This window comes from Mustela nivalis (assembly GCF_964662115.1).
Source record: "Mustela nivalis genome assembly, chromosome: 6".
NCBI classification, from domain to species: Eukaryota; Metazoa; Chordata; class Mammalia; order Carnivora; family Mustelidae; genus Mustela; species Mustela nivalis.
The window spans coordinates 140,941,017-140,956,156 of NC_139025.1; the positions used below are offsets into that span (position 1 = coordinate 140,941,017).

The 15,140-nt window shown below is 36.4% G+C and overlaps 1 protein-coding gene across 1 annotated transcript in view; it reads right to left on the bottom strand.

The window, feature by feature from the left end:
* The window catches only part of LOC309867643 (myocyte-specific enhancer factor 2A-like), a 96,452-nt gene that overhangs the window by 24,142 nt on the left and 57,170 nt on the right, over positions 1-15,140 (bottom strand). Inside the window, 1 exon segment of the mRNA XM_082736702.1 lies at positions 1,960-2,094. Within this exon segment, the coding sequence (XP_082592828.1) occupies positions 1,960-2,094 (135 nt within the window).

Consider the following 15,140-nt stretch of genomic DNA (forward strand, 5'->3'; position numbering starts at 1 on the left):
CATTACATTTCTATTGAGAGATTACAAATTTAACAAAAGGAGAAAATATGTACACAAATTATAAATTTAATACACCAAATGTGGGACATTATAAATCAGCCCTGGTTTAACTGACTGACATTCTTAATGTACAAAACTTAAAAAAAAAATCAAGTCATATATACAACACAATGCAATCTGAGTGTGATGAAATGCAAAGAAACCATCTAAACAATAAAATTAACCGCTGAAAACCTATCTTTAAATTGTATGAAGATTAAGTTATAATTATAAATGCTATCTTACTTCCCTCCTAAGTATTCCACACCCCCTTAAAACAGTATTTGTCATTTCTTCTTGTATTTCCTTCGTAGACCATATATAATATACTTGTTAACCATGAATATAACAGTTCTCTTTATAAAATCTCCATTATAGAGAAAGAAGAAAGCTTTCTTCTCTCCATATTTTAAAAGTGATTGCAAAGAGTGGTAACACTGCTAATTCAAAGTTGGAAGAACATAATTTATGTTTTCTATTCAATAGATTATTTCAGAAAGAAAATTATCATTCATTAACTGACATAAAACAATGGCTACATGACAAAAAAATTTTTTTTCAAAGGTAAAGCAATTTTATTTACACAATATTTTGCAGTTTAACATTTACTACAAAGTCACCAGCATCCATGTGAGGTCAGAAGGGATTTTATTTTATTTATGTTTTTAAAGAATAATAACTGTATTAGCACAAAAATACTTCCTTAAATCTATTTTTCATGAGCTTCTTATAGTAAAGGACTCCTTTGAAGAGATAATCCATGATGTATACTTCAAGGCATAGTTTTTAAGAGAATTAACTCTGACAATAAGATAAATATCAGAATCAGAACCAATTTGTTCCCTGAAGCCTACACTACAGATGCAGCTTTAGAAAATCAGATCCAAAATAGCTGTTTTAAGCAGCTCTTGCCAATGAGCTCCCCGTAAGAACTCTTTGAAGAACTATCAAAGAAGGATAACTCAAAAAACTACTGGTTTTCATGATGGTTAGATGTATGAGCATAGGAAAATTTTAAACCAAGTATTTGATTTGCAACCAGTTTAAAAACTTTGCTTCCTTAAATTAGTATCAAGCCAAGCCTCTCTTCCTCAATACCTACAATAAAAGAAAAGAAAAGTTTGGAGGTATTTTGCCAAATAGTTTTCAGACATTTACAAAGAACCAAAGAGTAAGTTACTACTATTACAGCAACTATACAAAATAATTAAAAATAATCCTGAAACATCAAATTTTGTAATAAATCTAATCACTTTATATTTTATAGTCTCAAGATCTATTAATGTACATGTAATATTTTTTAAGTCATGAGAGGGAAAGGGAAATCTTATATGAACCCTTTATATTTACGATCATGGAAATTTAAGAGCTAGAAGGGACCTTAAAAATTACGTAAGCCAGCTCATTCACTTTACTGATGAGAAAATTGGCATCTGAGAGGGATTTATGCGCCCTGTCCAAAGGTATAGGAGACAGTAAGTAGAACTTAGATTAGGATGCCTTCTCTTCACTTCCTTGTTTAAGACACTGAACATGTATTATTATAAGACTCCAACAAATTTATTTTGAAGTTCTGTAAAACAAACAACAACAAAAAAACCCTAACGAAATTTCTTCCCCTTCTACTTATTGGTATCATCACCCACTGCGAAAATAAACAGGATGCATAGCCAATATCTTCATGCACAAGATAAAAGCAGAAACCATACTTTAGTACTCACTGCGATTTTATGATTCCGCATCATATTATCAAATTCCTCATTAATTTTTTTATATTTTTCTTCTGTATGTGGAGTTAGCACATAGGAAGTATCAGGGTCTGGGCTGTCGCACCCTCTGTGTTCCTTCTTGTTCAGAGCCTATATAATGAAGTTAACAAAAAGGATCAACAAATAAAAAGTAGAGGTAAAGTAAAAGTACTTTCAGGGCCTCGTTTGAAATAAAATCACTATCTTCATTTAGTTTGCTGAATCTGTCCTCCGAGAGTGGACTGTGCTCAAAGTAATCGTCAGCATCAGGACTCTCACAACCATTCAGGCCTTTCTTTCTTAAAGTCTGAAATACAATTGGAAAATTCACACACAAATGATACTAACTTGCCATGAGTTTTGTAAAATTTATTAAGAGAGCACAGACTGAATGAATTATTACAAGAGCCACTGAAATGGTTTTTAAATGATCACAAATGTACTCTAATCCTCCAAATAATGTAAACCTTAGGTATAAGCAAAATTAATGTTCCCAGTGCACATTAAGAAAAAAAGGAATGTTAATTTATTTGGATTCTTTCTTCCCAAACTTCCTAGAGATACTAAATTACTCACGGCTCTGACATTTACAATCTGAATCTGATTACAGCCTGATCAACACATCTTGATAGGGCCAATGAGTGTGCAAACTGACACAGAAATGTATCAAAATGATGCTCTGAGAAGCTATCATAGTGCCTTTACAAAATGAACATTTCAGCAACTTCATCTACTGAAACTGCTTTCCACCTGAGTTTATCCTAGCCACCAGAAAGAATTAGCATCCTATCTCAGTAACCTCATTCCTAATTTGTTCTTAAATACTATCATTTTCCTACAAAACTTAAAGGCAAAAAACTCAAATACTTATTTACATATGACAGCTATGACTCTTTTCTATGTAGAGTATACATATTATTAGTGACTTTATTAGTGACACTGAACATCTATTGGTGTAAGATTGCAACAAATTTATTTTGAAGTTCTATAAAACAAAACAAAAAAAAAAACCCCACTAATGAAATTTTCCCCCTTCTACTTACTTTTAAAGTTTGTAATAATATGTTAAACAGCATGTATCTTTCACCCCCTTGGCTACCTCTTCGTACAGAGCTCCTTCAGGGGTTGACCTAATCCACTGAACTGACTTTCTGGAAAACTTTGTGTTATGAAAGTATCTCCTAGACAATATGTTCACTTTTCCTTCTTATTTTGAGGTAAAAATATAATGAACTATTTGTTTTCTGATTTTTAATTTTTTTCACTAAAATCACCATGAAATGACTTGTTCAATATTTAAAAGAGTAGCTTTACAACCAAGGGCTTGACAATTTGTGGAATACTAATTTATTTCCAGAATGTCTAAATTTTTAAAAACCCCAATGGGTGTTTTTTTAAAGTAGAATTACAGAGTTCAACATTTTAAATAGCTTTGAGGCTGGCTGATTTTCTAATCAACCACTGTGAAGTTTTGGGAAGTTAAAATTTTCCAAGTAAACTAATGAAGTTTATTTAATTGGGAAACAAAGTTTGATCAATAAATTAGTACTATGTTTGCTAATTTATTCTTTAATGATTATTTAAATTAGATTTAAGATGCACTTAATTAATTCATAGTAATCTTGATATCCTTTAAAATATAATTTACAATTATGAATGCTTATTTTATAAGCACTGAAAGAATGTAAACACACAACAGGTTAAGATAGGAAATTATTTTCTTAGTTTCCCTGAAGTCAAATTATTTTAAAATCCTTTAGTCAATTTGATTTTTTTCATGCTTACAGAATCATAAACAATCCTAAGTGCTGATACGTTAACTTCTCCAATTACTTAGCATGCACTAGGAATCCCACATATAGTCTCTGAAACCCCCACCGTAACACAATCACTAAACATAAGCATAGAGCAAACACTACCTGTACTTCCCTAACACTGGCCCCGTGGCTCTACGTTCTATGGATATAACTAATCACATGAACTTTTATGTGTACTTAGCCATAAAAGGTCCAGTTATTTAGAACTAAGGGATGGAGACATGTATTCTCCCCCGCTCACTGTAGCAAGTTCTGCTTGCCAAAGCTCTGCAAGTTGCTATCAGCAATGAAGACGTTAACATTCACAATATTGGAACACAATGAACTCTTATAACCTACACAGCCCTAGAAACAAAACAAATATAGTAAGTGCCTACACAGATTTCATCATGAACTTGTTGACTTATTCTAGCCTGAAATCTCCAGATATTTTCCCATCATATTCACGCATCTTAAGACTAGGAAATTCATAGTCATGCTTTCACTAATAGCGACCACCAACTATGTGCCTCTTTGAAGTCCTTTCAAATTACTGAAGAAAAAGAATATGGACTTTTAAAGTAATTACACAGAAGTTTTATTCTACAACAACAGGGTTAACCCTACTTGCACTCATAAAGAATAGTGTTCTGGTATCTCCAGCTCTGCAAGCCTTCACTTCAGATGGGGTTCCTGTCATTGTGAGGGAATTCAAGAGGCTCTATCAGCTCTGGAGATAACAAGCTCATGTACCTCTACTGGATACCCAACTTGCGTCTTCTTATCACCAGAACATGAAGAGTTGTTGTGAGGACCCAACTACCATAAAAAGACTTTTTCTGTCTTCTTTATCATTACCACATAGCTTAATAGTAAAAGTCTCTCCTGTGTCACAGGTACTAACACATGGAATGCTGTCATCTATTAACAAGCTTAGGTGAGGCATATAAGAAACAGGCTAGCTTCAATTTTTTCACGTGCTTCAGGTCAGCCACAATAAAAACACTTGGTTAACGAAGAAAACAGTGTGAAAGGCTACCATTTTGAGGAATCTGTTGTTGTGTATTCCTTAAGAGTACTAGCACGGTGCACAGTCTATGGCTATTACAGATGATTATTATGGTCCATTCTGAAGTAAATAGTACTTCATAAAAAGTACTTTGCTATTGTACATCAACAGACAGTTTTCAGTGACATTATGGCAAACTCATGGGGAAAGTTCAATTGTGCCAAAATAATTTCAAGTTTCACAGGTATGTATCATGTAAGTTGACTGAAGTTGCTTTTCTTAAATAATTAAGTTATTAATTTAAGCTAACTTGATACAACCTGTTAGGTGTTCTTTTGTACCAGTGTTCTAAACATGTCTAATGATTCCAACTGCAAAGATTACTTAAATGAAATCCTAAAATGAATGCCCATATAATTTTCATCAGTGTGTTTCTATAAAAGAAATTTTATTTTTGGAGGGTTAGCTAAACACCTTTAAAAAACAAACATTTCTACTCCTCACAATAGATGTAAACAATATTATGATTTTAATGGCACTTCTTCTTATATTTTGGGCCAATTCGGTCAGGTACTTTCTGCATACTTGAACATACATTATAAAATGCAGATTTTAAATAATCAACGTCCTTAGCTAATATTTACCTTAAGTATTAGTTATCTAAGGACAGATTCTGAAAGCTTTTTAAATGGATCAAAAAAAAAAAAACCCCTCCTAAGTGTCTTTATGGAAAACTATGTATTGTTTAGGGCACATCCTTCCATGTCATCCGATTCTATGGGGTTTGTGCCTTTGAGCTATTTAACAACTCTGTAGAGATAGAAGTTAATTTGTTGAAACTGGTAATAATGGAAATTAATGTTTGTAGACATGCAAATAAATTCTGTCTGATGGTGGTTCAATTGACTTCTGTCACTACTGTGGAAGAGGTCAGGTCTTTTATTTTTTTGCACCTACGAAGAAAATTTATTTTGCCTTCTTGATGGGCTTATGTATTTGTCTAATCTTAGGATTTATCTATTAACCACTTGTAATTTTTTTCAGTTTCCTCAGTCACTAATGAGTTAAAATCTTTTTTTTTTTTTTTTTAAAGAGTGTGTGTGAGTGGGAAAGAGGAGCAGAGGGACAGAATTCTCAAGTGGTCTCTGCACTGAATGCGGAGGCCAATGCAGGGTGATCGAAGGACCCCCACGATCTCGACGTGAACCCAAACCAAGAGCTGGATGCTTAACGGACTGAGCACTCAGGTGCCCACGAGTTAAAGTCTTTGATTCATGTTCATTTTAGATTTGAGAGTCATGATTTTACTTTTGAAGAGTACTGTTTAACAGTAGTATAAAACTACCCTTGACTTATGTTTCACAGTAAATGTAAACTCAAGGGAGCTTCCCAGTAATTCTTGTTAGGATTTAGTATGTACTAAGCATTGGTTTTTAAAAGAAAAAACTAATGTGCTGCTAAATTTTTTGAAAATATTTGGTTAACTGATTAGTGATTTGTGTTAATTTATTATAGTATCAAAAATTAAGGAGAGATGATCAGAGAAGGCTTGTAACCTTTCAGTATTCTTCTTCAAGAAATAAAAGAGTAATCCTTAATTCTTGTGGTAATTCATAAATTAAATGCTATTCCTATCACAGTATTAAGAGTACAACAGTCTACAACAACAAACCCACAATCTTCTGAGGCAGGGTTCCTCTCCATCTGAAGTAAGTGAGTTCTAAGGTGAAATTTGAGCTGCTAGAAGACTGGGTGGTGTTTTACATATATGAATTTCCAAGGGAGGGGCACCTGGGTGGCTCAGTTGGTTAAGCGTCTGCCTTCGGCTCAAGTCATGATCCCAGTGTCCTGGGTCAAGCCCTGCATTGGGCTCCTTGTTCAGCAGAAAGCCTGCTTCTCCCCCTCTCGCTCTACCTGAGGCTTCCCCTGCTTGTGCTCTCTCAAATAAACAAATAAAATCTTAAAACAAAAAAACAAAAAACCAAAAACAAAACTTCCAAGGGACAAGGGATCCCTGTATCACATCCACAGTTTCTGAGCTGGAAATGCCCAAATTAAACTTAAAAGAGGTGGGTCATTTTTTTTTTTGTATTAATTAAATGAGTTTTAACTAAATGAAGAGGAACTTAAAAACTTCTATTGATTAAAGACCCTACCAATAGGAAGGCTCTGAAATTTAAAACATTTCCATCAATTTATGGAAAAAACAATGAAAATTACATCCTGGCTAGAACTTTCATTCAGGTTTATCTACCTTTGTTCTTTGACAAAGCTAGATTACAACTCTGTAGGGATGGATGTTAATTAACTTGCAGAAAATGAATAATAACTGCAAATAACTCCTGTTCATAGAAATTGTTTCCTGTGGGATGTCACTGATTATCACCTTGTGGATACTGACCCGTTTTCTTGCATTTGTAAATTCACTTCAGCATTCTTTAACCACTATTACATGGTATTTTGAGTTCTTTGAACTGGCTGTAACATCTTACTGGTGTACTCATTCGTTAAATAAAATCTTTGATGCCTGTTCATTCTATAGTTGTAAGAGTAATGATTATGCTTTCTTTCACACCTAACCTAACATTTGGAAGACCTATAGTCTCAACTGCCTGTTGCACATTTTCATTTGGATATCTGGCTACTCTATTTCAATGGAACTCACTACCTCTCATTAAACAGATCCCCTCTTCAGACTTACCCTTCTCCAGGCAACACAGAAAGCAATCTTGAGGTGCATGCTTTGTTTTCTCCCCCACAATTCACAGGGAACACCAAGTTTTATAGATTATAGTTATTTCCACTGCCACCATATTCAACACAGGCCTGTGCTGCTTTATATCTAGATGCTTAGAATATACCCTTGTACTTTTTCTACTCTCTTTTCTAATCTGTCCCATAACTTGTTAGAGATTCGGGTCTCCTCAAAACCACTTTGTATTTATCACACCTGTTTTAAATCTTTGATGCTTCTCTAGAATCTAAAGCAGCAGTCTCTAAGACTTAGATTAGCTACCCCATCCAGACACATATTTTATGCACAGCCCACAAAATATGCATACATTTTGCAATTTATATGCATAAATTAATCCTTTTAATATTAATAAGCACATTTTAGAGTAGAATTTCTAATATTTTCTTCCTAAACTGCAAGAGACTGTTTTACATATCTTACATCCCTCTTTGGAAATAACAGATACAGAATACAGAACCAAAATTCCTTAGCCTAACTGCAAGTCACCAACAGCTTAGCTCCTACTTACCGGCTCACTTGTTTAAAACCCTGCCCTCTTTTCTGTAGGACTGTTTTATAGCTCACTATGGCCTGTGGCCTTGTTTGAACCCCATCTTCCATGAAACTTTTCCCCTACTACTTCCCTACAATAAAATTCTAAGAGCACTTATTCAATAGAACATTCATTTATTTATACTACCTTGTATTTACCTATCTAATGTACCCTCAACTAATACGTGAACTTTCAAGTCAAAGACTGAAGTCTAGACTGCTTTACATTTTTCTGAATCTAGACAAACAAGGTGGTAGACAAGCATAAAATATTTATTTATTAATACTTGCAAGATAAAAAAAAAAGGCAAAGAACGAGATCAGGATGCTATGACAAGTTCCTTTAGAAGTCTTCTAAAACATAAAGTTATGAATTTGTAAAAATACATAATAAGGCAATCTAAAAATATTAGTTTGTACCAGATGGATCCACAGAAATTGTTGTATTTGGCTACTTTTGAACTATGAGAAAAAATATAATTTCATAGGTATAATTTCTTAAATTCATACATGTATTTAACTTTTATATTCTGAAAGCTGCTGGGAGATGCCCCAGTGGGCTTTTGGATAATAAAGAATAGAACTGGTAGTGCAAGAGGACATCTCTTACACTGTGTGTGTATAGTCTTTACCAAACAAAGGTTTTGATTCTGGATCTTATTTTGAGCCCAGCAGGTTGGAATACAAACTTGGTAACCTGAAAAACAAAAGTCATACTTTTCTAGAGTAGAAAAATTCATACCATCTATAGAGAACCAACCCAGTTTTTTAAAAAATCTTATTCGTACTAAGATAGAGGTCCCACAGCTCACCAACCCTTTTCTCCCACTGCGACAAAAGACAGTAAGATAAATAAAGCTTTTTTTAAATTTGGAAATTATACTCTGATTATAAAAATGGTTAACTGGAAAAGGACCCAGAACATCAATTATTTTTACATAAAGCCTTTGCCAGAGTCATCCAGCAAACCAGGGTTGGTGGCAGAGATGACACACCATGCAGACCTTGAGATGGAGCTCCTGGTGCCAAGCCTTTAGAACACCCAGTATTCCTATCTGCCTTGGGTGCCACGTGACTGTATTCTCTCAATAAATTCTCCTTTAGGGGTATCTGGGTGGCGCAGTTAATTAAACATCTGCCTTTGACTCAGGTAATGGTCTCCAGGTCCTAGGATCGAGCCCTGAAGCAGGCTCTCTGCCCAACAGGGAGCCTTCTTCTCCCTCTCCTTCGGCCCCTCTTCCCTGCTTGTGCTCTCTCTTTCAAATAAATACAATCTTTTTTAAAAAATGATAAATTCTTCTTTAGCTTGAGTTACTTTAAATGGATTTCTAGTTCTTAGAATCAAAGAACCTTGATGAAAAAAACTATCATAATCCTTTAGGTCATATATTAGTGGTCTCTTATCTAAGTCCTATAATTCCCAAAACAAGTCTGGCTAGTGCCCCCACTACTCTGAGCTCAGAAAGGATCCCAAACCTGGAAGTAAGATGCCTGAGCAGTGCTTACTGTTTCTAGCCAAAGATAATTGATTCAAATAATGGTACATATACCAACAAAGATCCTTAAAGTGCTGTATTGTTCTACTTACAAAGCATCACCAACCCTATCTCTCAAGTTCAAGGAAGCAGATACAGAATTCTCGGTATATAGCACAGCTTGGCAGGTCCTATAATTCATTTTCTAGCCTATATTATTAAATCTGCTAGTGACAGTGGAGATGGAAAGGATAAGGAAATGGTGGAAAGGAGACAGGGAAAAGAAACTCAAGACAAAAACAATGCTGTTTACTTTTTTCCCTGGTATATCCAAGTTTTCTTTTATACAATAAATTTAAAAAAGCAAACATATTTCAAAATGGGTTGTATACAAAAGGTGGTCAATTTTAAACAGCTTTTTTTTTTTTTTTTAGCTTACATGCTCTTATCCCCAAAAAACAATGTATTTAAAATTTTAGATACGTGGGGCGCCTGGGTGGCCCAGTGGGTTAAGCCGCTGCCTTCGGCTCGGGTCATGATCTCAGGGTCCTGGGATCGAGTCCCGCGTCGGGCTCTCTGCTCGGCAGGGAGCCTGCTTCCTCCTCTCTCTCTCTGCCTACTTGTAATCTCTCTCTGTCAAATAAATAAATAAAAAATCTTAAAAAAAAAAAAATTTTAGATACGCTTATTCTCCATGGAAATTACATATATGCATGTGTATATATAGAGATATTATATAAATACATATACATAAAATCATGTTACCATAATATTTTGTTTTTTAATAAAGAAATCTAGTACTCATGATATTTTTCACTGTAAATAAGTTTAAATATTTAAACTTTAGGAAGTCTGAAATAAGAACTGATAAAAATCCCGACCGGCGGGGTGAGGGACGCCTGGGTGGCTCAGTCAGTTAAGCGGCTGCCTTCGGCTCAGGTCATCATCCCAGCGTTCTGGGATAGAGTCCCACATCGAGGCTCCTTGCTCAGTAGGGAGCCTGCTTCTCCCTCTTCCTGCCACTCTGTCAGCCTGTGCTCACTCGCTCCCTCGCTCTCTGACAAGTAAATAAATAAAATCTTAAAAAAAAAAAAATCCCAGGGAGGAGTCAAGATGGTGGAGAAGTAGCAGGCTGAGACTACTTCAGCTAGCCGGAGATCAGCTAGATAGCTTATCTAAAGATTGCAAACACCTGCAAATCCATCAGCAGATCAAAGAGAAGAAGAACAGCAATTCTGGAAACAGAAAAACAACCACTTTCTGAAAGGTAGGACTGGCGGAGATGTGAATCCAAAGCGATGGGAAGATAGACCCCGGGGGGAGGGGCCAGCTCCCGGAAAACGGCGGAGCAACGGAGCACAAAATCAGGACTTTTAAAAGTCTGTTCCACTGAGGGACATCGCTCCAGAGGCTAAACCGGGGTGAAGCCCACGTGGGGTCAGCGTGGCCTCAGGTCCCGCAGGGTCACAGAAGGATCTGGGGTGTCTGACTGTCACAGAGCTTGCGGGTATTGGAACGGGAAAACCAGCTACAGAGACAGAGCGGACAGTAAGCTCACAGCTCGGTGTTACCTTGAACCAGCCACAGGCACGGTGAGCTCGGAGCGTGGCCGGAGGTCAGGCAGACGGGAGTACCTGGGCGCTGTTCTCTGAGGGCACACTGAGGAGTGGGGCCCCGGGCTCTCGGCTCCTCTGGGCCGGAGACCAGGAGGCCGCCATTTGTATTCCCGTCCTCCGGAACTCTACAGAAAGCGCCCAGGGAACAAAAGCTCCTGAAAGCAAACCCGAGCGGATTACTCAGCCTGGCCCCTGGTAAGGGCGGTGCAATTCCGCCTGGAGCAAAGACACTTGAGAATCACTACACCAGGCCCTTCCCCCAGAAGATCAACAAGAAATACAGCCAAGACCAAGTTCACCTACCAAGGAGTGCGGTTTCAATACCAAGGAGAGTAGCAGAATTCCAGAGGAGGAGAAAGCAAAGCACGGAACTCATGGCATTATCCCTGTGATTTTTTTTAGTCTCGCCGTTAATTTAATTTTTTTTTTCTCACCTTCTGGTAAAATTTTTTTTAACTTTTACCCTTTTTTTTAACGTTTTTAAACTAGTTTATCTAATATATATATATTTTCTTTTTTATATTTTTCTTTATTTGTTTTCTTTTCTAAAATTCTTTTCTTTTTTTTCTTTCTTCCTTTTTGAACCTCTTTTTATCCCCTTTCTCCTCCTTCACAATTTAGGATCTCTTCTGATTTGGTTTAAGCATATTTTCCTGGGGTTCTTGCCACCCTTTTAGTATTTTACTTGCTCCTTCATATACTCTTATCTGGACAAAATGACAAGGCAGAAAAATTCACCACAAAAAAAAGAGCCAAGAGGCAGTACCGAAGGCTAGGGACCTAATCAATACAGACATTGGTAATATGTCAGATCTAGAGTTCAGAAGGACAATTCTCAAGGTTCTAGCTGGGCTCGAAAAAGGAATGGAAGATATTAGAGAAACCCTCTCGAGAGATATAAAAGCCCTTTCTGGAGAAATAAAAGAACTAAAATCTAACCAAGTTGAAATCAAAAAAGCTATTAATGAGGTGCAATCAAAAATGGAGGCTCTCACTGCTAGGATAAATGAGACAGAAGAAAGAATTAGTGATATAGAAGACCAAATGACAGAGAATAAAGAAGCTGAGCAAAAGAGGGACAAACAGCTACTGGACCACGAGGGGAGAATTCGAGAGATAAGTGACACCATGAGACGAAAGAACATTAGAATAATTGGGATTCCAGAAGAAGAAGAAAGAGAGAGGGGAGCAGAAGGTATACTGGAGAGAATTATTGGGGAGAATTTCCCCAATATGGCAAAGGGAACGAGCATCAAAATTCAGGAGGTTGAGAGAACACTACTCAAAGTTAATAAGAATAGGCCCACACCCCGTCACCTAATAGTAAAATTTACAAGTCTCAGTGAAAGAGAAAATACTGAAAGCAGCCTGGGAAAAGAAGTCTGGAACATTCAATGGTAAAAGTATTAGATTGGCAGCTGACTTATCCACAAAGACCTGGCAGGCCAGAAAGAGCTGGCATGATATTTTCAGAGCACTAAACGAGAAAAACATGCAGCCAAGAATACTATATCCAGCTAGGCTATCATTGAAAATAGAAGGAGAGATTAAAAGCTTCCAGGACAAACAAAAACTGAAAGAATTTGCAAACACCAAACCAGCTCTACAGGAAATCTTGAAAGGGGTCCTCTAAGCAAAGAGCTACAAGTGGTAGATCAGAAAGGAACAGAGACCATATACTGTAACAGTCACCTTACAGGCAATACAATGGCACTAAATTCATATCTCTCAATAGTTACCCTGAATGTTAATGGGTTAAAAGCCCCTGTCAAAAGACACAGGCTATCAGAATGGATAAAAAAACCAAAACCCATCTATATGTTGCCTCCAAGAAACTCATTTTAAGCCCGAAGACACCTCCAGATTTAAAGTGAGGGGGCGGAAAAGAATTTACCACGGTAATGGGCATCAGAAGAAAGCAGGAGTGGCAATCCTTATATCAGATCAATTAGATTTTAAGCCAAAGAGTATAATAAGAGATGAGGAAGGACACTATATCATACTCAAAGGGTCTGTCCAACAAGAAGATCTAACAATTTTAAATATCTATGCCCCTAACATGGGGTCAGCCAACTATATAAACCAATTAAAAACAAAATCAAAGAAACACATCAACAATAATACAATAATAGTAGGGGACTTTAACACCCCCTCACTGAAATGGACAGATCATCCAAGCAAAAGATCAGCAAGGAAATAAAGGCCTTAAACGACACACTGGACCAGATGGACATCACAGATATATTCAGAACATTTCATCCCAAAGCAACAGAATACACATTCTTCTCTAGTGCACATGGAACATTCTCCAGAATAGATCACATCCTCGGTCCTAAATCAGGACTCAACTGGTATCAAAACATTGGGATCATTCCCTGCATATTTTCAGACCACAATGCTCTAAAGCTAGAACTCAACCATAAAAGGAAGTTTGGAAAGAACCCAAATACATGGAGACTAAAGAGTATCCTTCTAAAGAATGAATGGGTCAACCGGGAAATTAAAGAAGAATTGAAAAAAAAAATCATGGAAACAAATGATAATGAAAATAAAACGGTTCAAAATCTGTGGGACACAACAAAGGCAGTCCTGAGAGGAAAATATATAGTGGTACAAGCCTTTCTCAAGAAACAAGAAAGGTCTCAAATACACAACCTAACCCTACACCTAAAGGAGCTGGAGAAAGAACAAGAAAGAAACCCTAAGCCCAGAAGGAGAAGAGAAATCATAAAGATCAGAGTAGAAATCAATGAAATAGAAACCAAAAAAACAATAGAAAAAATCAACGAAACTAGGAGCTGGTTCTTTGAAAGAATTAATAAAATTGATAAACCCCTGGCCCGACTTATCAAAAAGAAAAGAGAAAGGACCCAAATAAATAAAATCATGAATGAAAGAGGAGAGATCACAACTAACACCAAAGAAATACAAACTATTATAAGAACATACTATGAGCAACTCTACGCCAACAAATTTGACAATCTGGAAGAAATGGATGCATTCCTAGAAACATATAAACTAGCACAACTGAATCAGGAAGAAATAGAAAGCCTGAACAGACCCATAACCAGTAAGGAGATTGAAACAGTCATTAAAAATCTCAAAACAAACAAAAGCCCAGGGCCAGACGGCTTCCCAGGGGAATTCTACCAAACATTTAAAGAAGAATTAATTCCTATTCTCCTGAAACTGTTCCAAAAAATAGAAATGGAAGGAAAACTTCCAAACTCATTTTATGAGGCCAGCATCACCTTGATCCCAAAACCAGACAAGGATCCCATAAAAAAAGAGAGCTATAGACCAATATCCTTGATGAACACAGATGTGAAAATTCTCACCAAAATACTAGACAATAGGATTCAACAGTACCTTAAAAGGATTATTCACCACGACCAAGTGGGATTTATTCCAGGGCTGCAAGGTTGGTTCAACATCCGCAAATCAGTCAATGTGATACAACACATCAATAAAAGAAAGAACCGGAACCATATGATACTCTCAATAGATGCTGAAAAAGCATTTGACAAAGTACAGCATCCCTTCCTGATCAAAACTCTTCAAAGTGTAGGGATAGAGGGCACATACCTCAATATCATCAAAGCCATCTATGAAAAACCCACCACAAATATCATTCTCAATGGAGAAAAACTGAAAGCTTTTCCGCTAAGGTCAGGAACTCGGCAGGAATGTCCATTATCAACATTGCTAATCAACATAGTACTAGAGGTCCTAGCCTCAGCAATTAGACAAGAAAAGGAAATTAAAGGCATACAAATTGGCAAAGAAGTAGTCAAATTATCACTCTTTGCAGATGATATGAAACTATATGTGGAAAACCCAAAAGACTCCACTCCAAAACTGCTAGAACTTGTACAGGAATTCAGTAAAGTGTCAGGATATAAAATCAATGCACAGAAATCAGTTGCATTTCCCTACACCAAAAACAAGACAGAGGAAAGAGAAATCAAGGAGTCAATCTCATTTACAATTGCACCCAAAACCATAAGATACCTAGGAATAAACCTAACCAAAGAGGCACAGAATCTATACTCAGAAAATTATAAAGTACTCATGAAAGTAATTGAGGAAGACACATGCTCCTGGATTGGAAGAATAAATATTGTGAAAATGTCTATGCTACCTAAAGCAATCTACACATTTAATGCAATTC